Source organism: Cydia amplana, chromosome 1 (assembly GCF_948474715.1).
Source record: "Cydia amplana chromosome 1, ilCydAmpl1.1, whole genome shotgun sequence".
Lineage (NCBI taxonomy): Eukaryota > Metazoa > Arthropoda > Insecta > Lepidoptera > Tortricidae > Cydia > Cydia amplana.
Window position 1 is genome coordinate 1,054,131 of NC_086069.1, and position 24,401 is coordinate 1,078,531.

The window sequence follows — 24,401 nt, forward strand, 5'->3', positions numbered from 1 at the left end:
AGACATTTTTGGTAGGTAACGTTAGAGATGCGTCGGTTTAAAGTTGATTCGCCCATTTACGGGTTTTTTCTTGCGTAGGTAGGTCTAGAATAGACATAATATTTATGTGATCCTGGGTTTTTAGATTTATTCATATATCGTTGTGATTTTTAGTGTACCGCACAAACTTTGTTCGCGGTACACTTATTATTAATCAATCTAATCATTCCTTTAGCATTGTTCGAAAGCATGTTTTAGATCTTTTATCCTTGTAAATTATGTTCTAATTTTATAATTTATGTATGACTTTTTTTAAATAATATGTAGGTACAGTAAATTAAGCGTGTATTTGATTTTATCAGTCATTTGAATTATTGTTCATTATAAAAAAGACATTTTTAATCTGAGTTTATTGTACTGTACTTAAATGACAGGTTGCCAGTTGTTAATTTGAAATTTTATTGTTAAACAATTTGTTGTTTATTTATGGTGAATTAAATAATTTGTTGGGTTTATTCTGTTTTTTTACTCTGTTTTATTCTGTTTTTTGACGACCGGTCTGGCCTAGTGGGTAGTGACCCTGCCTGCTAAGCCGATGGTCCTGGGTTCGAATCCCGGTAAGGGCATTTATTTGTGTGATGAACACTAATATTTGTTCCGGAGTCATGGATGTTTTCTATGTATATAAGTATATATTTATCTATATAAGTATGTATATCGTCGCCTAGTACCCATAGTACAAGCTTTGCTTAGTTTGGGGCTAGGTTGATCTGTGTAAGATGTCCCCCAATATTTATATTTATATTTATTTACTGCCCTTAATTTAAACAAAGAGTTAAAAGCGTCGAAACAGCTTGTAGGCGGTCTTCCCAGCATGATTGCATTTTTATTATTACAAAACAGGCACAAAAATAAAGGTCAACAACCCCAAAACATGTGCAGGCTTGCACATCTTGCATTGACCTTGCTTTCTAAATGTTTTTAAACGCAGTGCGGTATTGATTAGCCCATTATGCTGTTCACTATTAACCAACTCTCAAAATTATTGTATAAGATTTGTAAAATGTAAGGTGAAATTGTGCTTCAAATTTGACAGCTAATATAGATGGCGCTATAGGGCTTCGTACATTTTGCGGTAACTCAGGTTAAGCGCCATCTTCTGCAACTGTCAAACTCGAATGAGATTTTCTTACAATTTACACATCGTATACAATCAATGAAACCTTGGTTGAACACAGAACACAGTGTACCTAGGTAAAGGTAGGTACACTGTGTTCTGTGGTAAAGGCAAAGCATAGTTTTCCTGTTATGTATCTACCTACTGTACATTATTATCCACATCAATCATATTTACGTTAGAAAACGAGAATTCAAGAAAAAACTGTTTTGTGTTTGACCGGGAAATACCTCTTGGTATTGATTTTCTGTTTCTAAACATGGAGGTTATTTAGTGTTGTCGAAGAGGTGTCATGCGTAACTGAGTATGTAATTGTGAACCATTAGACAAAGTTAAACTTTGTGTTAAAATATTTTAGGTGAATAATAACGTTCTGTTTATCTACTTCGGTTGGTAGTTGGCACCAGCATATGCTTCATGCATAAATAACCGCTAAAATTAGATAATAAAAGGATGATAACAAAAACGCGTTTTTCCGGTTTACCACTTATTTATCTTCAAAATATTAAAGTTTGCCATCGTGTTAACTAAAACACTTCGGCCTTTATGAAAACCACATGTAGGTACTACAGTCAGGAGCAGAAGTTGCTAAGCAAGCGAGGTGTTCAAAATGATTTTGACGCGACTTTATTGTTAAGAGAATAAGAGCGTGTCAAGATAATTTTGAACGACTCGCCCGCTTAGCAACTTCTGCTGCTGACTGTACATGAACGGTCCTACGTCGACGCTTAAAATAGTTTCTCAAAACTTGCAACAAATCGCACACGATTAATTAATACGTTGCCGACTAAGTGGGTGCAACGAATTCAAACGATTGATTTGTTGCCAGGGTCAGTGGAGCCCAAAAGTTACATTTACACCGTTTACACCTATCCACCGTTTAATAAAAATGCGTTGGTATGACCACATCAAAAGAACAGCTAGATCGAAATGGGTACAAAGAGCACAAAATAGAACAGAATGGCAAAAATATTAAAAAGGGCTAAAAAGAAGAGAAGAGAGAGAGAGAGAGAGAGACACCTATACTTAGGTAAGTTTTGGTTATATCCTCCAACACCTAAGTACAGCGTTTGCTGTCTCAAAACTTTGAAGACATTGTGTGACAGAAGAAATAGCTGCTTTGAACCAACCGACCGTCGCGTGTGTCACTTCGTGTGTTTTTTTCCTGCACCATTTCCATAACAACCTTGCGACCTCCGAGCGACCTCGGTAATGAATCTCTTGGTCGCTATCGCTATGGCCGTGTCGTTGGCCTGTGGCCTAATCCTTTATTTAGGAAGTGGTTATGGTATTATTTAAAATTAAACTAGATTATCTTATGCACTTATTTTTAGATAGAGGGATATAAATAGAGACTTATTTGCAGCCAGTACACTTTTACATTACATGGTAACATTTAGGCGCAAGGTTAGGTTCAAAATATTCATAATACCTACTAAAACAAATATAAGCTTTATACATAGGTATATCCAATGTCGCATTACGTTCTTCGTTGCAAGCAGAATATTCTAAATAACAAAAAAAGATGTTCGTATAAATCAAAATATAGTAGTTATGTAAATGTCACCACACGAACAACCAGGAAGTACTAATAGGTACTTTTGTACGTCCGACCAGTTGTTTCAATGACACATAATGCCGTGAGGATAATTTCGGACTTACAATTAGACTAGAAAAATAGTAAGGTGTCGTTCGTTTGTCAGCCTGATTGGGATGCTAGATAAAAATTAGTAAATTGGTCACAATAACTTAGGCACTAAAATAATATGCAAATCATAAACAAATACATAACTTCTAACCGGCTTCGTGATCGTGACGTCACGATCAAGTAAGTTTGGTAAGAGCGTTTCGTGCCTTGCATTACCATTGTCATCACTCATCTCATCAAATTTTGACTGTCGCGTGTCGTTTCTGTATAGGTATTGGTATAATGCAATCGGTCCCATATATAAATTTGATCCTCAAAACAAACCGGATCGACTGATACCATTAAAAACTTGTCATCTAGCCGCTAGCCTTTTGCAACAGTTAACAGCTTATTTGTCACCTCCGTTGCTTGGATTTAAGATTGGACTTGGCACCTACCTATTGAGATAGTGTTCAACACTGGGGCTGGGGCATTTACAAAGTAAACACGCAGGTTGTGATGTGACACATTTTCAAGGTACTAGTCATCTCTTTTCAAGGGTCTTGTCATCGTAATGTTCGACGCCTTCAAAGGAATACAATGGTTGGTTGACAAATAGGTAAGTACCTACCACCCCCCACATTGCTAACTGACAGTTCGTAATCCTTATTACAATAGGCATAAGGTCCACCGATGGACAGTTAAGAGTGTTGCTGTTTGTACCAGGGATGAAATGGCATAGTCATCTAGGAAATATTTGATTGTTTTTTGCTCATTACCGTAATGTAGGTTTTAGGCTATTCAGGAATGGCTAGATGCACTAGGTATATAATACATGCCTATTTAAGGCGTACTTACCTAGATATTTAACGTGAGATGGTTCTCACGTTAAATATCTAGGTAAGTAGGTACGCGACGCGTTACTGGTGTACGCGACGCGTTACGCGAGGCGTTCTGCAGTCTCTTTATTGCTACTGTCCGAAGAACCGCGCTCAATCACAGAGTATCGCCAGCCTGCAGCCTGGCCTTCCGGTAGGTAATACATATTGCTTAAAGTTTAATATTGATAGCTTATTAGGTAGGTACCAACTATACAGTGAACTAACGTGGAAGTATGCAGCTATTGAAGAATTAGTCTTGAAACGTGTTTAACCATTCTTTAGAAATATGCGTCGTAGTTACCACTTTAAAAAGATTCAGTGGTCTAAATGATGTAAGTACCTATAAGGAAACATCGCTTAAACTTTACAACTCAGCCATCGTGGCTTTTGTAAAGTCCGGCTAGGTATCACTTTACTGAATGCAACTACCAAACAACGCCCATACTCTACGAGTACGAGCCACTTTTGACATCTTTAGGCGAAATCATCATGAATTTGCTAGAAGCCAATTTTTAAAAGACGGTACCTAAGTACCAAGAATGATATTACTGAAGTGTTATTAGTCGAGCTAGAAATACATGGTTAATTAAATTCCCATGACTTCCGTATCATATCGTAACTTAATAATACGGTAAAAGTGCTATTCGACTTTGAAATCAAGATATTGTGGTTACTATTAATAGATGATGGTTTTCACACTTATAATGTTTCACACTTTATGGCTTTACCTAAATGTTCGTCATACCGTACGCTGAAATAAATTTAACTGGCTCTAGTACCAACGTACTTTTGCATGCACTCACCTTTTGATTCAATGTGAAGATATTATGTAATGTCTCTCATTAAGCGAAATGTAAATTTCTTTGAGGAATAAAGTTCTTTAAACCTTTATAAGTTTTATGGAAAAAACTCAAATTAATGGCTCAATCGCTCACGTTCAAAATAATTCTTGTGGAAAGTTTTTATCCTCCTGGCGACTGGGTTTCAAAATTTGCCAGCTTAATTTTAACTCTGTCACACTGAGAGAGAGTCAAAAATTAATTGGGGTCTATGGCCTATTGTATGTATGTGTAGCTAGGACGTGGGTCGTCAGGATTTTTATTGTACGCCCGGTTTAAAAGTTGTTAGTAACATAATGTTGAACCTTTTACCTGATCACTATCCTGTACCAACCGTAGTAATTATGTCTTTCGCGATTACCTGTCACCCGCAGTGTTTATCCGTCTGTTTGCGCGCGCGGAGGTTAATGTGGTGTTGGCATTAAACTAGTCGTGAATTTACTACTTGATACAGTGAGTAAATAAGTTACATATTTATATTAATTGGCCTCTCAAATGTTAAAACACGTATGCCACTTTAAACTAAAATGTTAAAGTTATTATAAATCTACAAAATAAAATTAGATAGGTACACAAATAAGTACCTACCTATGCACATAATTTAGTATCGAAATATAATTTAATCATTTAAAAACTATTTAAATCCTACACAGCTATTCTTTAACGAATCTATTGATAGAAATATTGCGAAATATATGATAATGTACTAAACATAGAATGTGGCCAGTTATTAAGTAATATAAGGTCGTGTCCTCGTCGGGAATCGAACGGACAACCGTGGCAACGCTAAAGGCCATAGCAATTATTGTAATAAACGTTTTTTGGGCTAAACCATTTATCGCATTCGTTTGTTCTTGAATGGTTCACGAATAATTTTGAAATACAGTTTGTTTCGTATATCTGATTGACCTAGAGAAATTATTTTCTGTTGACATACACTATAGAATGTGTTAGAATGTTCAGTGAATACAACGTGTAACACCAATACAGAAACTTTTAAAGGAAAAAAAATAGTTTTGCGACGCATTTTCATATACATTTTGTATCTGACATTCAAAATTTGTATGAAAAACTGGGGACACTATTTTGCTTGTTTCGTCGAAATAACCCAATATTTGCTACTTTTTCGACAAAAGTAGTAGTAGTGTGACAACTTAAAAAAAAGCGGCCAAGTGCGAGTCGGACTCGCCCATGAAGGGTTCCGTATTTAGGCGATTTAAGACGTATAAAAAAAAACTACTTACTAGATCTCGTTCAAACCAATTTTCGGTGGAAGTTTACATGGTAATGTACATCATATATTTTTTTTAGTTTTATCAATTATCATTCTCTTATTTTAGAAGTTACAGGGGGGGGACACATTTTACCACTTTGGAAGTGTCTCTCGCGCAAACTATTCAGTTTAGAAAAAAATGATATTAGAAGCCTCAATATAATTTTTGAAGACCTATCCATAGATAGGTACCCCACACGTATGGGTTTGATAAAAAAAAATTTTTGAGTTTCAGTTCGAAGTATGGGGAACCCCAAAAATTTATTGTTTTTTTCTATTTTTGTGTAAAAATCTTAATGCGGTTTACAGAATACATCTACTTACAAACAGTATAGTTCTTATAGTTTCGGAGAAAAGTGGCTGTGACATACGGACGGACAGACAGACAGACATGACGAATCTATAAGGGTTCCGTTTTTTGCCATTTGGCTACGGAACCCTAAAAACATAGGTTTCAAAATATTTTCATAAGGTAATTTAATTTGTTCCCTAGTTGGAAAAGTAAACGGTACACATTTTTCTAAATGAACACTTTTGAAAAAATAATCAAATCGAAAGTTCAAAACAATGTGCTCCCCACTCTAACTTTAGAAGCGGGGGAACAAAGATTAATAAAAAATTAAAATACATCTTAATACATTACAGGTACCTACCTAATATTAAAGAGAAAGCTCAATTTATGACGTCCTCGTTCTCATAAGTGCCAGCGAAGTGTACCTATAGGTATACGTTGTTGCAGATAAATTCTGTATAAGTAAGTGTTCGTGAGGCGACGTCCACTTGCATCGCCTTACAAGTCGTAATGCTTCTTCAACTTTTGCCACTTTTATTTATTTATTTAATCTTTATTGCACATAAGAAAACACACTACAAATGGCGAACTTAATGCCATAAGGCATTCTCTACCAGTCAACCTTTAGGCAAAGCAGATAAGTTGTAGGCGGTGCAAAAACATGATGAACTTACGATAGGTACAATTAGGTACCTATACTAACCCAATACAATAATAAGAAATACACAGACACAAACATACATAAATAAATATTATAGTTACAAATACATATACATACTTACATACATATGAATTCAGATGAACTTACAAAGCAGAAACACTATGATTTTCTAGTACTGCCAGCAAAGTGCTCACACATTACCCCACACTATAAATTAAAATTATGTATCAATTTTACTACTTCTTGTCTCATATCTTACACCTGTCTGTTTTATCAATCGGACGTGATCTCAACTGCATTTGATTGCCGCGCGCGCAGGCAGCAGGGCGCATCGATGATGAGGTGGATCAAGTTTTTCTTTTTTATACTTTGTTGTTAAAAATATAACTACTAATAGTGTCACGGATTAGTGTAGTAGTTTAAATTCAAGTACAAGTTATTAAATAGTTAGTGTTTATTTGTCATATTGCTAACCTTGAGTGATTGGATGAGATTCAATGTTTATATATTTATGGTAAGTGAAAATCGTTATGTATTAAAAAATATCTATGTATTGTCTTTGATTAGGTACTACGATAGTTGTTTAGTTTTGCATATTGTAATATTGACAGAGGTGAATATATTTTTTCTGATTCCGTCTCCTATTGACCAAGAACGCTATAGGGTTAGAAACGTCGGTATCACAGAACATATTAAAGAGGTTAGAATGGCTATCGCGCACAGTTAGTATCGGAACCGGTGTCGCCGCTCGTTCCTCTCCACATTTACTAACACTCGCGCAACGGTAGTAAAAACTAGCTAGCGCCTTGTGTGCGTGGTGAATGGATACGCCTCCTTTAAACAGATTTGACGTCTGGCTTCTTAATCTGAACGTTATTGTGGCCCAAAAAGGCATGTTTACTTCATTTTCGGTCAGCGCGGGCGAGTAGCATGCGAGCGTTTGCTCATAACCCCGCGGCGACACGTACCCTGCTCGCATCGCCATTCTACTTGTTCTGTGGTCGGTATGTATTTTACATCGATTAATTTGATTATACGCGATACAATATATTTAAATAATGTTATTATTAAATATATAATATAAATTAACTAAAAGCCTGCGTATAATGTCAATATTGATTGTGTATCACTACATAGTATAAAACAAAGTCGCTTCCCGCTCTCTGTCTGTAGGTATGTGCATGCTTAGATCTTTAAAACTACCCAACGGATTTTGGTGCGGTTTTTTATAGATAGAGTGATTCAAGAGGAAGGTTTATGTATAATTTGTTAACCCGTGCGAAGCCGGGGCGGGTCGCTATCTACCTATAAACAAAACTTTCTTTTAAACAATTATCTAAAAATCTAAACGATACAAAGTATCATGATCATCCTACAATATGGACCGATATAATTGGATTATAATAATGAATGACCTAATCTTTTGATACAGTTAATTGTCACGTCCTCTTCCAATCAGACAGTTGTAAAATCAATAAGATCGTTAATAAAAGCACTGAAAACACATTAAATAAGGATAGATTAGGTAAAATAAATATTGGGGCAAGATACCTAAACACTTCTGGGGAATTCTTATAATTTCGCTCCGAGCAAAGTAAGCTTTTTTCGCCCCAATATAAATTGACAGAGCAAATAAGTCCCCATATAAAACAACACCTACTCATACGTGTATATAAAGTTTATTTCAAAATGGCACTGCAAAACCCTCGACCTCATTTTATGTCAACGTATTAGTTCAGTCGTAACCGGTAAGTAGGCAATAGGCGGTAGGCAGAAAGTATAATATTTATGTTTATTTCAGATTACAGTAATTTGTGTAAATATGCAAGACACGCATAATACCAATACAGAGTGTCTTGTGACAGGGGTGAAAAATTCAACACCTTAAACTTCCTAAATATTCCGAAAACAAATTGATAGGTAATATTAATTGCGAAAATTAATTCATTATACAAAATTGTCATATTGTGTGTTGTTGGTAGTCGTCATTCTAAACCAGTAACACTGGCAGCGACTGTAACAATTACAATTAGATATACGTATACCTACGTCATATTGAAAAACCAGTTCAAACGTTTACCTTATTACACCAGAATACGATTCATAACTGAATGACTTTCCCAACGTAATATAGAGTGGTACGCGGTGGGACAGAATACCGGTTCCGCCAAAATAATTTGTTTTTTGCTAAAGGTTACAAATGAAGATGAACCAGCCTTGAGTCTCACGCGAATCAGCCGTGACATACAAACAGATAATTAATATTTAGGTATATAAATAATAAAAGTATCTAGGTGTATTAGTTGTTGATAACCGACTTATATCAACAGATAAGGAGACACTAGACGATATACGAAGCAGACATTAAGAATTATGTATAACGTAAGATGTTGCTGTTCGACAGATCTGAATTAGATTGATGTTAATTATATTATCAGAAGGGCAAGGAACCGCAACGAAAGAAGACTAATAAGATATGTGCACAAGAATGGATTAAATAAGATAATATTGAAGAAAATTTAACTTTGAAGTCACAATTCTCAATCAAGCAGAAAACTAAAAAAATAGTTAAGCGCCAATGCAAAAATAAAGCAAGGTTGGAAAACAAAAAGCAAAGATGGTTCAACGAGTATCAGACCCAGAAAAGTCAGTCCCCGAAGACACATTCTCCCAACTTTTGGGGCATTTCGGGAAATGGCAACTAATAATCTTCCTGTCAGTATTCCTCATCAAATTTGCATCAGGATGGGTGCAGATGGCCATACTTTTCCTGACACCTAAAGTGACATATTGGTGTGAAGAGTTCCCGGAGAACTTCACTGGGGTTATAGCTAACGGGAGTTGTTATAAAGACTGTGTGAAGTATGGGTATGACACGAGTCCTATGGACAGCACTATAGTTTCTGAGTGGGACCTTGTGTGCGATCGGGCGTGGATGGCAAGTTTCACTCAGATGATGCTGCAGTTTGGTATCTTGACTGGGAGCATCGTTTATGGATTCCTTTCTGACAGGTACGTTGAAATGTATCAATTTAAAAGTACCCAAATAACTGCCTAGGCATAAGTCACTTTTTTTCAATTGGTATTTTATTGTTTAGATATGTTACGGTATTTTATTATAACATTTTGACAAAATAACTTACTCAGTGGTTTTTCTGTGCCTGGGTTTTTAATTGATATTAGTTCAATATTTTTAGTGCGTTAGTATTAGTCGCCAGGTTTTATTTGCAAATAAATAAGTGTTTGGAAATTGGGATATAATGTTATTAATTGCTATAAATCGTTTTTTGGTTAGTTTCATTACAAGTGATGACGAGAAAGTGGAGGTTAAACATAACCTGAATTTAAAATTGCTTTTTCAGATACGGACGGCGGATCACCTTCCTCGCCTCAATCTGCGGCCTCGTCCTCTTCTCGTTCTGCATCCCCTTCTCCACCAGCTACATCGTCTTCACCGTCTTCCGTTTCTTCCTCGGCTTCTCCACCGCCGGGACCATGGTTATCTCTTTTGTCATCGTCATGGAGGCCGTAGGCCCCAAGTACAGGGAGGCCTTTGGATGTGTGTTCCATATTCCTTTCATCTTGGGGCATTTGACTATACCAGTGTTCGCATATTTCTTCAGGACTTGGGAGTCGTATACGTTGGCTCTGGCGGTGCCTCAAGTGGTGTACTTGAGCTACTTTCTGTTCGTGACGGAATCTCCGAGATGGTTGGTCAGTGTGGGAAGAGTGGATGAGGCCACGGAGATTGTGAAGAAAGCTGCTATCATGTAAGTAGTCGAAACCTTTTTTTTACCTCTGATAGGTAAACTTTGGATTAACTGCTAAATTGAGTCCCAAACTCTATACATTTACTATCAACATAGATATGGAAATGGTGATATGATACATAACGGTGCATGAACAACAAAAGAAAATATGACGTGACTAAACTTGCACTAAATTCTATTTGTGAAAGTCAGTGCTATGTAACAATATTTAATAATCAAATTCCAGGAACAAAATGCCTACAGATAAAATAGAAGAGACCCTCAAGAAGGTATCCCACGAGTTGGTAACCCGCGAGGCGCCTAAAGTCCACTATGGCGACCTGTTCCGTCCCAATCTGTGGGTCCGAACCGTGTGCTCCTGTGCCTTATGGGTCATTACTGGAGTCACGTTCTATGGAGTCAACCAGTACATCAGTCAGACAAGCTCCAGTCTATACATTAGTATTGCCGCTGCTGCCGTAATTCAGGTAAATATTTATATTAATCACACAACAAATTTCTTCAAGATAATATTATAATATATTCACGCACTGTGTCTAAATTTATCCTTAGAAATAATTTCGCCGTAATCTTATACAACGTGTTCCTTGTATGTTCTACTTAATTTTCTATTTATGTCGTTACGTTACCTACTCTGCTACGAAAAATCATTTGCCGCTGAGTCCTTTATTCAACATGCAATTGAATTTCTATATTAACATTAATTTCAATTACCTATATCAAAGAGTATAGAGTGTCTAGAGAGTTACTGTCATGGTAAATTATGTAGCCACAGTAAATTTACTGCCATCTTTTGACCAAGATTAAAACTGTTAGAACGCCATTTGACTTTGGTCCTTATTCTTTCACTGATATGTATTAATTTGTAAATATTGAAATTACCGCCATCTAGCCGAGCATAGGCCAAAGGTATGGTGCAAACTTTTCGAGAGATGGCGCCATAACCTTACTGTGGCTACATAATTTACTTTTCTCAAAAATGGACGGCAAAGTCGACGTTGCCGGTTAAAAAATAGGTCGCGAAATGCGTAGTTTATGGTCATTCAAAAAATTAAAAAGTTAAAAACATTGCAGTCTCGATTTCGGGACTGCAATGTCGCATACAAATTCCATTATTTAACGAGTTCCAAACTTTTTTAAACTTTAAATGGCCATATCAAATGAAGGCATAGGTCCATTAAACAGCCAAACAGATGATCAACACTTATTATTATAATGTTGGTACCGCGACTATTTAGGTGTCTCAAATACGTTGGCGTATTTTCAGCAGAAAAATACACTTCTTTTTTTTAAAGGCGGCAACCAAATCTTTTTAATGGTTTTACTTTTTTCTGTGAAAATTAGAACGTTGCTTCTGTAAAATATTTCTATTTCTTGCACCATTTTTGAGAAAAGCACTATATATGACTCGGCTGGAAGGCTACTTGCTGGCTTCGGATTCAATTAAACGGACTCCCAAGGTCGTCCGTTTAAAACGAATCCTCAGCCTGCAAGTAGCTACTTCCGAACCTCGACAATAATGTACTATTGACAATCCGCCTCTATTTCAAATTCTCTTTGCCTATATCATGACAGTTGCCTTTTTCTATGGTAAGAAAGTATAAGTACTTATTTATTTGCTATATTAAATTAACATTAAATTATCTCATTACAGTTACCCGCCAACCTCCTGTCAATCTGGTGCGTGCGCACCTTCGGCAGGAAGGCCACCACCATCGCCGCTTTCACCCTCGGCGGCCTATGCCTCCTAACCCTCGGGGTGGTCGGCGACCACTTCTGGCTCAAATTCACACTCGGAACTCTGGGCGTCAGCTTCTTGGCTATTGATGCTACCACCATTTATATCTACTCCTCAGAATTATTCCCTACTGTGGTTAGGAATATGGGTTTGGGGCTGTGTTCTGTAGGTATGAGATTTGGGTCCATGTTAGCTCCGTTCATTTCGAATCTAGCCGTAACTACACCATGGTTGCCGACGGTTATCTTTGGGTTCGCCCCGCTGCTTGGAGCGGTTATTTGTTTGTTGCTGCCAGAAACGAAAGGAAAGAAGTTGCCGGACTCTTTTGAGGATGTTGAAAGTTAGGGTTTCAGTGCCGTATACGAAGGGGGACTCGCATAGCGGGTTTTTGGCAGCTAAATTAAAAATGTGATTTAAAAGCAGGAGGTACTTGCTTGTCCTAGCAGCTTACGGAAGCGAGAGTAGGTAGGTACTTATGTATATGTCATGGCCAGATCATAGTTTTGATCATTGCTATTGATATTTGATGGTGATTTTTATCTGTATTGACATTTGTATATAATAAATAGCTGACGATCATAATGTAAATTCGTATAGATTAGCTTAAAATAGGTAACTTATAATTTCATCTTTACTAGGGTTGAGATGATGTAATTGTAATTTTGTATAAAATATGAATATTTTGTTCAGATAAGAACCAAATTCGCCTTGAATTAATGTAGTAGTTATTAAGAATACATATTTATTGTAATTATAAAATACTTTATTTATACTTAGTCTAGTGGTTTTGTACATATTCATATTTTATGACAACAAAATGGATCATTCTGCTTGTTGTCAAAAAGACTCCAGTGATGTAAATTACCCCCGCATAGAAACTTGTTTGCAGGGGGTCAGTTATCTCTGCAGCTTACGGTACATACGCGTATAATTATAAATCAATCTTATTGACAATCGGCAAAGTCCATTTTTGCTCTGTCACATTTGTTGAGACTAATTATAATTTTACCTTAATATCACAATATCATCTTAAGATCTCACATAACATAACAGTTTATGTAAGAGTTTTACTAAGCAGAACTATGGGTTGGCCTGGTTGTATGTGTGTTCGTCAGTCCGCGCCTCTCTCGCCCAAAGCGAAGGGTGCCTTCGCAGCTGTCCGCAGGTAGAAATTGCCAGATAACCTGAAAAAAAAAGATTGCTTGGTTAATGCTCTGCAGGTCTTCCGCCACTGGTGCCTCTTATGCTAATCGTGCTAGCCGCCAAGTTATTGAAACTTTTACCTTTAATTTAAAAGTTGTAAGTACGTTTACCTTATGTTGTGATATGTGATATTTTTTACGTAGGTATATAAATAATTTAATTTGCTGCTTAATTCTTTCATAGCTCCCATTTTTTAATTGTAGGCCAGTGGCTCTTTGCACTGTCCTAGTAAGGAAGCATCATTCCTGGCACTGTTAGGCCATGAACTCTCCTCCCTTAACCAACAGCCTAGTACTCTAAGATGAGAGAGACTTACTCAGGGCTGGCCTTAAGTCCCATATAGACGAGGGGTTCTTCCTTGCACTGTCCTCGTAGGAAGGTGTCATAATCCTCGCATTTCCGGGCCATGAACTCGCCCCCCTCTACCGACTCGGCCCAGTACTCCCATGATCGCCAGTGGCTGCAGAAATCTGGAAAAAGTAAATCATACTTAGTGGCAGAACAGGATAGAAAGGTTATTAAGTGATCAATTATCAAATTGGTGTCACTTTGCACTTTTAAAACAGTCATTCAATTTGAAATTTTAAACAGCTACGATGGTTGAACCCTTAAGCTACGATGGCTGGATTTCACCACATAGTTCGTAAACTCAGGATAGCCTCACATAGTTCGAAAAACGTCATATGCTCACCAGCAGATTGCCGCCATACTTTTCCCTTAGATTATTAGTAGGGCAGCAAGGTGATGGAGGAAAAAGAATGACGACCATTTTCATCATTAGCTCGGTCGACTAAGGGTAGCACCAAACTGTTTGTCTTCGTTAAAAAGTTCGCTATATTTTATTGTATGGAGAGTTTCATAGTAAGCCGCCGCGGCGCGCCGGGTGACGTTGATCTGTCTGTCAAGTGCGGATGGTGAAACTGGCACTAAGTGTCGAAAATATCATGAGACCCACCTTCAACGGTAAGCGGAACTGTGGCCGACAAACACCCCGGCTGCTTGGCTTTCCCCTCATTCGGCCAGAAGTCCGCGGCGCCCGTGGCCGCCGGGGATCCGAACCCGCCCCCGTCCGTGTGTATCACGTCCACGAACACGGCGTCCGAGCGGGACATGGCCGGCCCGAGCAGCGGCGGGTAGAAGCCGGGGTAGGCCGGGTCGAGCCCGGTCAACCTGATACATTTACAACAACTATGATTCACAATACGATATTGTGTATAGGTCACTGACAATCCAACCTCTAGACTGAGCTTAGGCCAATTCTTTCATGAAACCGATGCTGCCAAAAATACGGGGGTGCGGGGGGACGAGGTGAGCGAATCCCGTGCCGTGATTGGTCCGTTCAAAGACACGGACCAATCACGGCACGGGATTGACTCGAAGATGGAGTAACGCTACCGTATGTGTGGCAGAGGGGGTAGTGCGACTATGCTATGTCTAGAGGTTGGATTGTCTGTGGTATAGGTGAACCAGGATCTATTGAGGGTGCGCCATGTTGCGGAATTTCACTGGAACTATTTTTTTTATACTACACTGAATTGTCACCCTATACATGAGAATAACAGCGCCCTCTTGACAATTATCATATATTACTGGTCAGGCTATATTGCAATTAATATCCTCTCCGGGTTGTGTTGAGACATATAATGATTTACACATAAGACCTTTTGTACACACAAAAGGAATAAATTAAATTAAATGAAATGAAATTCAACTTGCATAGTTAAATAAACCCAGATCATAGAATAGATAAACACACATGATGTGACAGCTGAAGCAGATGGCGCTGTACAACTGTTGTGTCATGCGCTAATTACCAATAGCCCAACACAATTTTTTTGGCCAGCTTACTTAAGCTACAACTTCTACTTAGAAGCACAGTACCATTTACTTCACCTGTCAAAACAGTGGCTACATATTGACGTAAAATACTCTTTGTTATCAAAACTATTTAGAACGGGATTTCATCAAGTGTCCTGAAAGTTCCGTGGACGGTCGTATTGGTATGGTGATCGATGAGGGTGATCCTTTCTGATATTTGAAAAACGGTACGCTACATACAATGATTGGTTTACGATAACAATTTAGCGACCCCCAGGAAAATTTCGACCCACAGGTTGAAAGACACCTGTCAAAAGCGAAAATTAAATAAATATTATAGGACATTTTTACACAAATTGACTAAGCCCCACAGTAAGCTAAAGAAAGAAAATTTAGCCTAAATATACCTGGGCACTTTAGTTTTCCTTTCTGCCAAGAACCGCGCGGCGACGCCGAGCAGCTGCGCCCCCATAGAGTGCCCCACGAGGTGCAGTCCTTCCAGAGACAGTCCGCCTTTTATTAACCGCGCTATTGCCTTCCCTGTCTCTTCACCTACCTGAAAAGAGACGAAAACTACACTGCCGGCCTAGCCAAGGTGACTATCGCTTCGCCATCGAATCGCTTTGTGTCTCTTCCATATTAGTGCGAGAGTAACAGTTGCGTTTCAATCGCTACGGTACGTTAGCGATTGACACGTTGGCTACGCCGCCGGACACTCACCAAATCCAATGCGAAAGTGTGTCTGTCTGTGTGTTACCTCTTCACGCTTATACCGCTGAACCGATTTAGTTGAAATTTGGCATAAGTAGAGATAGTTTGAGCTCCGGGAAGGACATAGGATAGTTTTGGTGAAACGGGGGGGGTGGCACTGCCTGTTAATTGATGAAAACAATTAAGGATATGCTCAAATTTATTGATTGCATTTAGACTTTGTCCAGGCGCTGCTATACTTGCTTTAGCTGCTGTCACTAATTCCTCACAGATGAAGTCGCGGGAAAAACCTAGTAATACATACATAAATTCCAATTTGATTCGGCAATACTCACGTGCCTCCTTGCAGCGCTGGAAACCAGGCCATAAAACCAAAAAAAAAGCAGCGCACCTGATGGGACACCATCTAAGGGAGACACCTACTAACCGCATTTTGAAAACATCGTTTGAATTGAATTTGAAAACACCTACTAACCGCCTTCAAGCCGATAGCGGAGACTACGTAGTTGCCGAACGCCAGGTTCGACCAGTCGAGGAGTAGCGCGTTGTACTCCCCATTCTGCAAATACGCTTCCATCACGCGCTTGACACTTGCGTCTGTAAACAGCTCCACATAGCTGCAATTTGAAAAGAGAAACAGTAACATACCTACATTTTATAAAAAAAATTGTGACAATTCACTTTGAATTCCTTTTCCAATAAACTGCCGACAACTTGTCGGGCACCAAACACAATAGCAGAGTAATAATAATCGTCACACGAGTAGTATACTATAAAACTCCCATACCTATGTAAGTTTCCAATGATGAACGCATTACAATGGCAGGTCTGGACCTGGAGTTACGGAGACTGCAGCGGAGATCAGGCGGGCCGCATGCTTGTTTGCCACAGACATACCTAGTATACAACGAACTATCCTTACCCGTGGGCGTAAACAACGGTGGGCCGCTGCGGATCGAAGTTGGGGTCAGCTAGAAGCCGCGTGGTCTCTCTGATGCGGTACCCGGCCGGTTTGGTTGCGTTTGGACTGGAAATAATATAACAAATAGAGTCTGTGCGGAAAGAGAAGAGTAGTAGAGAATCAAACTCAAACTCAAAATATACTTTATTCATGTAGGCCTAAGCAACAAGCACTTATGAATCGTAACATATATATTATCTTAAGCTAATTAGGTATCAGAGCAATTTATTGATGTTATTATTCCATAATAATATTGGATTATTATACAAATCAAATTTAACACAAATTTAAGAATTTCAGAAAAGAATCGTCAAAGATGAAAAAATAATTGTATAAAAAAAATGTATTGGGTCCCATACATTTCTCTTCTCTTTCCGCACAGACTTTATATAAGTTAAACGTCCCTATGCTCATGCCCAATAGATAACCGTGTTCCGTGTACGGGAAAAAACATAAAACAATATATGTATAGCAGTAGGTAATATAAACTGTATTGACAATATGTTACCTGTACAATCGTAAGATGACATCGTTGACGCTGATTTTACGGCCTTCGGGTACTGGAACGTAACAGAAACTGTTAATTAATATTTCATATCGACAAAGAAACTGCAGATGCGTGGATAGAGGCGTGCCTCGCCGAAGGCGTCATGGTTGCCCGTTTGCCTCGGGTGAGGTATTCTTAGACCAAGCTGCCTCGCGCGGTATTTTCCTCGCGAGGCAGCTTGTTCTATGTGGTTTAACCACACCGTCCACACCTAACAGAAAGGGCATTCCATGAGCTTTCCCCTACAAATTACGTAATACTCGTACCAACATTATTTCAAAGGTACATCATATACTTGGTCAAGCAGATCTTGTCAGTAGAAAAAGACGGCAAATTTGAAAAATGTAGGCGCGAAGCTGCCGCGAAGGGATATCGTCCCATAGAAAATTTGCGTCAATTTTTACTGACAAGATTTGCTTGACCAGCAGCAGCATATATATTGTCTGTAGATGATTATATTTTACAAGAGCATTTTTCACATTCATTACGACAGAAAAAAGGCATATTTCGCGTTTGTACGGGACAATTTCGTGGAAAACTGAGGGCCTAACGTGAACCACGTTCGACGTGTTGCCTCTCCGTCGCACTTGTAAATTCGTACGTAAGTGCAACTCGGGAGGCAACACGTCGAACGTGGTTCGTGGTTCATGGTAGGCCCTCTGGAATGGTATGATGCTCACCTGAGACTTTGGACCGCAGTATCTGCCGGAAGCTATCGTAAGAGAGCGGAAGGCTGGCCTCCCTCTGCCCTTGACACGACAATGACACTAGAACATAATCAACATAATAAATTGAGGAGATATATATTGAATAAAAATTCGGCTAGGCACTTAAATAAGTACCTATCAGTAAATTTAGAAGTAAACAAAGTGAACCATTTTCATTCCTATTAAATGTGTAAAATCTGTGAGACCGAGCTTTGCTCGGAAAACATATAAAAACTCAAAAATGCGTTAGAGCCGTTCCCAAGATCCCCGAAATATACATATACCTATAGGTATTATATAAATAAATAAATATAAAAGAATTGGTCGTTTAGATACTTAAAATGCAAACAAATACAGGGGGTCAGCTGTCCCTGCTGGTGCAGATTAAGTACTTTCCATAAATTACATTTTGTAACGTCAATGAAACTAGGAACTGAATTAGATAAAAACATTATAAATATTTGAAATCTTACCTATGTACCTACATAGAATATCCTCCGGAATAAGAAATAAGTTAGATAATACGCAAATTACTTACGCCTAACATTGAAACTAAAGTCACGGCCGACGGCTTATGTAAGGAGAATCAACATAAATGACCGTCCGTTAACACATTATATATAAACGTATTAGTTTATAAATATGCTATTTTTTCAATAAAAAGACACACATCCCGGCTTCTATGTTTACCTTTTTTCTAATGCTAAAAAAAAGAACTTTAACCTCCTAAGGCTACCTACCTACCTAGTCAATTGGAACAGTTTGTTTCGTTAAATTTTCAAACAAATAAAAATTAACTCTATTCCCTGCGCTATAGGTTCACATTTCAGTGGCAAATTTTGGGTATTTCATTTCTATGGCTGGACCTTAGGAGGATAGGTCACAAGAAAACCCGTTTCCGTTCATAAGGTTCAGCCTTTTTTTTCATAAAACTACGATTTGAGTATCTATTTACACGATAGTAGGTAAGGTACGATGTATATTATTATGAGTGAAACAACACCTACAGTTATGTCATGTACTTTTGTTTCTGTGACAATAAGCTTAATTAACTTGAGCTTAACTCTAACACTACACTTTTAAGCTTAATATCGCAAACGGAGCCCTAATTCCATACAGGGCATACAGCATTCTACAGGAAAAAAATCATAACCACTTTTACGTATAGGGGAGATACGAGGTACACAAAATATAGTGGACTATGGGGTTAAACGGACTCATTTCTGAAGTGATATAGTAAGCATTCGCACCACAATCTCACTCGATGGTTACAATAGAAATTAAAACCATCACTTAATTTTTATACTCACCACTCAGTATAAAAAATAGTGTCATAAAATCCATATTAGATGAGCACTGTTGCCGGCGCGTAGTCTCAGACTGGAGTCGCGGGTTCGATCTTGATCTTGTTAGCGGGCGGCCTCGACCGTCACACTGCTGATCTAAGCTATTCGTCAATACTCATCTTTAACATTATACAACGTGGGCCTTGTCATACGTAAAAAAAAACCTTGTTTAAACAAAAACCATATTTTTGGGTCAGTTTACTTTAGGAATGTTACAAATTTAGTTAAATAGTAGGTACCTACCTTCATAAGGTTATAAATACACAAATCGCAAAAATCAATACTGACACAAAAATCGATTTAGCTGACTGACTGTGATTTAGTGAACCACTCGTAAGATATCTAGAATTTTAGATAAGTATAAAATATTTCAAAATAAATATAAGGATGAAGGTGACATTGTAAAATTTGTATATTCTTAATGACTCTGATTTTATTTTATTTAAATAAATAGCTAAAATTAGCTGTAATTGTATTAATTTTTAATTTATTTGAATTTATTAATTATTTCAAATTGTATATTTTAATTTTCATGCCACTAAGCGCCACTTGCACCATCCCACTAACCCGGGGTTAACCGGTTAAACCGTTAACCCAGTGTCATATTGTACTAGTAACCATGGTAACTCCAGGTTTTACCGGTTGACCCCGGGTTAGTGAATGGTGCAGAGCAGAGCCGAGTTATTTTAAGTCCATCACATTGTACCTGACCATAATTCTCGCAAATAAAAAACTTTGGACTTTAAACTTTGACTTGACTTCTCGCGATAAGACATTAAAGCTGTAATTCGAAGTAGGTACCTACTTAAGTTTCTCACATGTAAATTTTTATTGTTTTTTTTTTTTAATTTTTGTATTATCTTCTTCATGAGTGATCAATGATCATGGTATGCGCTGGGGTGCATTTCGTCTATATTTAGAAGATAGACTGCCATTTGTATTTGCGTTATTCAGATTTTCATCAGTTGGGAATTGCGACCTGTAGAGAACATTCCGGACACAAGAATAAGCTGAAACGGTGACCATAGAATCTTAAAGATACACAAGACACAGGTAAAAATTACATTGTAAGGATCATTAATCGCATTAAATCCATTGTTGTTACTTTAATAAGTCTAGTAGGATAACTAGGCATTTAGAAAAAATCTGTAGCATGGATAATCAATGTTCCTTTATGTGGTAATTGTAAAATACCCGATAATTGAAGAAGTTTAACCATGTTTACCAAGATCATAAAACAATGAACATGAATCATGGTCATTATTACATGGGACAGTCACGCAATGAAGTTTATAGTCTTGTAGAGATTATAGGGAATATTTTGATCTATTAAGTGTAGCGAGTAAGTAGAAGAGTTTTACTGCAAAACTTATACTCGTTCTATTCTTTTTTAAGCTACTGAATAAAATATTTTTCATTTTTCATTTTTCATTCTCTTTGTAAAACTTTTTGCAACGAAGCTAGTATATAGGTACCAGACATAGTTAATGTTAGGTAGGTACGTGTACCTATATAATTGTCCATGTCAAGTTTTATGAAATTTTTAAGAGCCCATCAACGTGCACACTAGCGCCACTGCTAAATAATCGTGATTATTTCAATTTAACGAAAGATATTTTAAAAAAGGGGGCCGATATGTACTGTATCTTGTATTAAAGTACCTTTTGAATACATCAAACTAGTTCGATTCGAACTGGATTCGTCAATCTATAAACTCAAAACAAAAACGGTCGTTTTAACTTTGGACGCATAGATTAGATTGACGAATCCAGCAACATAGAAACTAGTTTGATGTATTCAAAAGATACTTTAATACAAGATACAGTACGTAGCGGCCCCCTTTTTTAAATATATTTCGTTAAATTTAAATAATCACGATTATTTAGCAGTGGCGCTACTGTGCACGTTGATGGGCTCTTAAGCATGTCGTTTGATAATGAGATGAGAGCTCCGATAGTATGGTAGCGGCTCTTTGGCGGCAGGTTAGTGTAACACTTAATGTTGTTGTTTGTAACACATTCATTCATTCTCACTTAGCTAGCTTGTCTAGATAACGTTAGGGCTCATTTAGACGATTTTAGTTACATTGCGGACCATTGAGGTCACATCAATTCAGCCGACCGATCAAATGACGCAATGTAATGAAACTCGCATGCGAGTTCTCGCACCGTCTAATTGAGCCCTTACTCATAATTTTGACTCTGATCAAATAATCAAAACGAAACCAAACATTTGTCTATTAGGTAATCAAACATCCATAACTGCCATAAGTATTTAACGCGTAAACATTAGTTCAACTTATTAGAGCTTGTCAAACAATAGCACAAACTTAACTTTGCAGTGCTGTAGTTAAATAACTGACTAATTTCCTTATTGTGAGTTACTTACCAAGTTTTAACCGCCGGCAAATTTAAGTTAGTTTCATTGTTAGGTGTTTATTGGCAGAACAAATGAATGTCAAGATGATTATATGGGACAAAACTTATCTTCTAACTAGTTCTTGTTTTAGTTGCGTGTGAACCGTTTTATTAGGCCTATACTACCTACCTACAGCTAGTTGCTGCAAAATTACATGGACACATTATGTATGGAACTCATTTATAAACTGGGTATGTATTTTTGCAGCTGTACCTACCTAAATATAGGTACCGATTATAGGGCAAATCCATTATTGGCCTTATGTATTTCATAGTTATAATCTTGCAAATCGTGGGACCCAGTGGTATATTGAACGCTCATCATAGTTCTTCTAATACTTTACTATGGGTCTTTACTCGAGATCTGCAATCTTTCGGAAACAGATGGGAGGTGTTTGCCATTGATCACCATTACGTTAAGTTTCGTTAATCACTTTCGAAATTTACTTTTAATGTGTGTATAAGTACTAAAGCTTTAAGGTGTATTCGGGTGTTTCCGAATGAACGAAAGTGGCGGATAATTCCGAAAGCTGACTCTTACTACAACGGAATATGAGTGATTTTACAATGATTTTCGGGATTACCAGATTTCCAGAATTATCCGAATAAACCTTATGTTAATTATTATGTTTTGTGTCTAAAATTGCTTTATTGTGTAATTAAGTTAGTTGTATAGTAGCCTTAGTATAGTTGTAGTTTTCGCTCTAATATGTATTTCATGTTGCGTATACATGCTTTGAATGGCATTCCCAACCAAAATCTGTACTGAAAATAATTATTTCATGCAATAAATGTTATCTATTTTGTGTGCCTAATAAATAAAATAAAATAGGTCTACTGTTTAACTGAGACGGTCAATAAAAGGTCATTATGGCTGTCGTTGAGTCTCAAATTCACCTGTTTTCAACTAGAAAATAATTGCGCAACTATAGTGCGACATAAAACAGTAGAAATTTAATAAAATAAAACAATAAAAATCCATACTCAATTGTTGCCATGTTTAGCATTTTACGTCACAAATGTGACAGTTACGTAGGATGTGGCGCCCTTTATATTAATTTTCTACATTTTCTGTTCAGACGTTCCTCATTAATCGTTTGAGTTAAACAGTACCTACTTATGCTAGGCTGGCAGTAAATCTACGTGTAATGAAAAAAAAAACAGTATTTTGGTGAAATTTTATTGAATCACATAGGAATGTTTATTACATTGAAAAGAGAATAAATCTATAGTATCTTAGCAACAGCCTAATCATAATAATATTTAGATACCTACTTATTTTTAGCGAAAAGAAAATAATATTTTAATTAAAACTTGCACACTATTAGTTTATAAATATACTTTGAAAATAAAATTGCAAATTCAATAAAACAAACATAGGCAAGCATACAAAATAAAAAGGCTCCTTAGGTATACTTAGGTATATAAATAATATTTCTTCTAGGTTTACTAAAATTAACATTATCTTTGTATAAAACATATTTACAATAAAGTCGATAATTGAGTAGGTCACTCAGTAGGTAAAAATATATTAAGTTGTGTAACCTAAATATAATCATTAAACATATTATATATATTCGAACGGTATATCAAAGCTAATATTAAGTTTATATTGCAAATTCTATACATATTTAGAAACAATCATCGTAGTTATTGAAGAAAATTGGTAAAAACGTGGCAGTTTTGTTTTGCATTAAAATAGGGATTTCCTAAAGAAAATGTAACTTCTTTTTAAATGTACATGTTTGGTTATTTCTACTCGATATCACGACAAATATTAAAAAAGTGTCCCCACTGCAGTCCCTGAATGTAAGAGTCTTTGAGACGGCCCATACAAAGATGAAGGTATCATAAACACTTATGCAAATAAATCTTGTTCTTTTAATTGTTTTTTTTTAATACAATTAATCCGATTTTTTACACATTTTTCGGGAGAATTTTCATTAAAGCTATTTCTTAGAAGTTACCAAATTTCAAATGAATATTCCACACAACACAGCGTAGTTATAGACACAAACCAAAATGAATGTATTAAAATATACCTATCATTACAGTCAGTATCATCGCACCTAGGCTTGTAACAAGTAAACTTACATGTTGGTGTATTTAATTTCACTATGAATATATAAACTTATACAATTTATGCATACCAACACATGCATCCGAGACACTGAACTAGCGATTATTTCAAATACAAGTGTCACGATTAGAAATAACTAAACGAAACGTTATTTAGTATTAAAACTTAGCCAGTTGGCATTAACTGCATATTTTATTGCATTTTTAACGTAGCTCCAGAAAATATTACGAATAACACTGCAAATTAAAGAGCCTGCTGAGATTTAGGCCTTTAACAAGCTTGATATTTGTATTAAATAATGTATAATTGTCATTAACAACTAGTTTAGTTAAATGCAACGATGCACCTTAACATGTAACTCTCATCATAAGAAT

At 37.0% G+C, this 24,401-nt stretch overlaps 2 protein-coding genes across 2 annotated transcripts; one reads left to right on the plus strand and one right to left on the minus strand.

The window, feature by feature from the left end:
• The first annotated feature begins 9,213 nt into the window (after positions 1-9,213).
• On the plus strand, positions 9,214-12,614 carry LOC134652014 (organic cation transporter protein-like). The gene is made up of 4 exons (XM_063507199.1): positions 9,214-9,741; positions 10,092-10,499; positions 10,726-10,966; positions 12,154-12,614. Exons 1-4 carry the CDS (start codon positions 9,347-9,349, stop codon positions 12,580-12,582), a joined length of 1,473 nt encoding a protein of 490 aa, XP_063363269.1. The 5' UTR covers positions 9,214-9,346; the 3' UTR covers positions 12,583-12,614.
• A 706-nt stretch (positions 12,615-13,320) lies between these two features.
• Positions 13,321-19,564, minus strand: LOC134653586 (pancreatic lipase-related protein 2-like). The gene is made up of 9 exons (XM_063509017.1): positions 19,495-19,564; positions 18,158-18,244; positions 17,439-17,490; positions 16,892-16,996; positions 16,445-16,586; positions 15,666-15,814; positions 14,396-14,610; positions 13,757-13,910; positions 13,321-13,421 (listed from the first exon to the last, which is right to left on the minus strand). The coding sequence occupies exons 1-9, from the start codon at positions 19,526-19,528 to the stop codon at positions 13,349-13,351; spliced, it is 1,011 nt and encodes a 336-aa protein (XP_063365087.1). The 5' UTR covers positions 19,529-19,564; the 3' UTR covers positions 13,321-13,348.
• Positions 19,565-24,401: the final 4,837 nt, after the last annotated feature.

What these genes read in the sequence shown, in the direction of transcription:
- LOC134652014 (XM_063507199.1), top strand. Translation starts at nt 9,347, where the DNA reads ATGGTTCAACGAGTATCAGACCCAGAAAAGTCAGTCCCCGAAGACACA. An exon ending in TATGGATTCCTTTCTGACAG is followed by an intron (nt 9,742 to 10,091) that starts GTACGTTGAAAT and finishes TTGCTTTTTCAG; the next exon opens with ATACGGACGGCGGATCACCT. An exon ending in GTGAAGAAAGCTGCTATCAT is followed by an intron (nt 10,500 to 10,725) that starts GTAAGTAGTCGA and finishes ATCAAATTCCAG; the next exon opens with GAACAAAATGCCTACAGATA.
- LOC134653586 (XM_063509017.1), bottom strand. Translation starts at nt 19,528, where the DNA reads ATGGATTTTATGACACTATTTTTTATACTGAGTG. An exon ending in ACTGCGGTCCAAAGTCTCAG is followed by an intron (nt 17,491 to 18,157) that starts GTGAGCATCATA and finishes GTTACGTTCCAG; the next exon opens with TACCCGAAGGCCGTAAAATC. An exon ending in GTCATCTTACGATTGTACAG is followed by an intron (nt 16,997 to 17,438) that starts GTAACATATTGT and finishes TATTATTTCCAG; the next exon opens with TCCAAACGCAACCAAACCGG.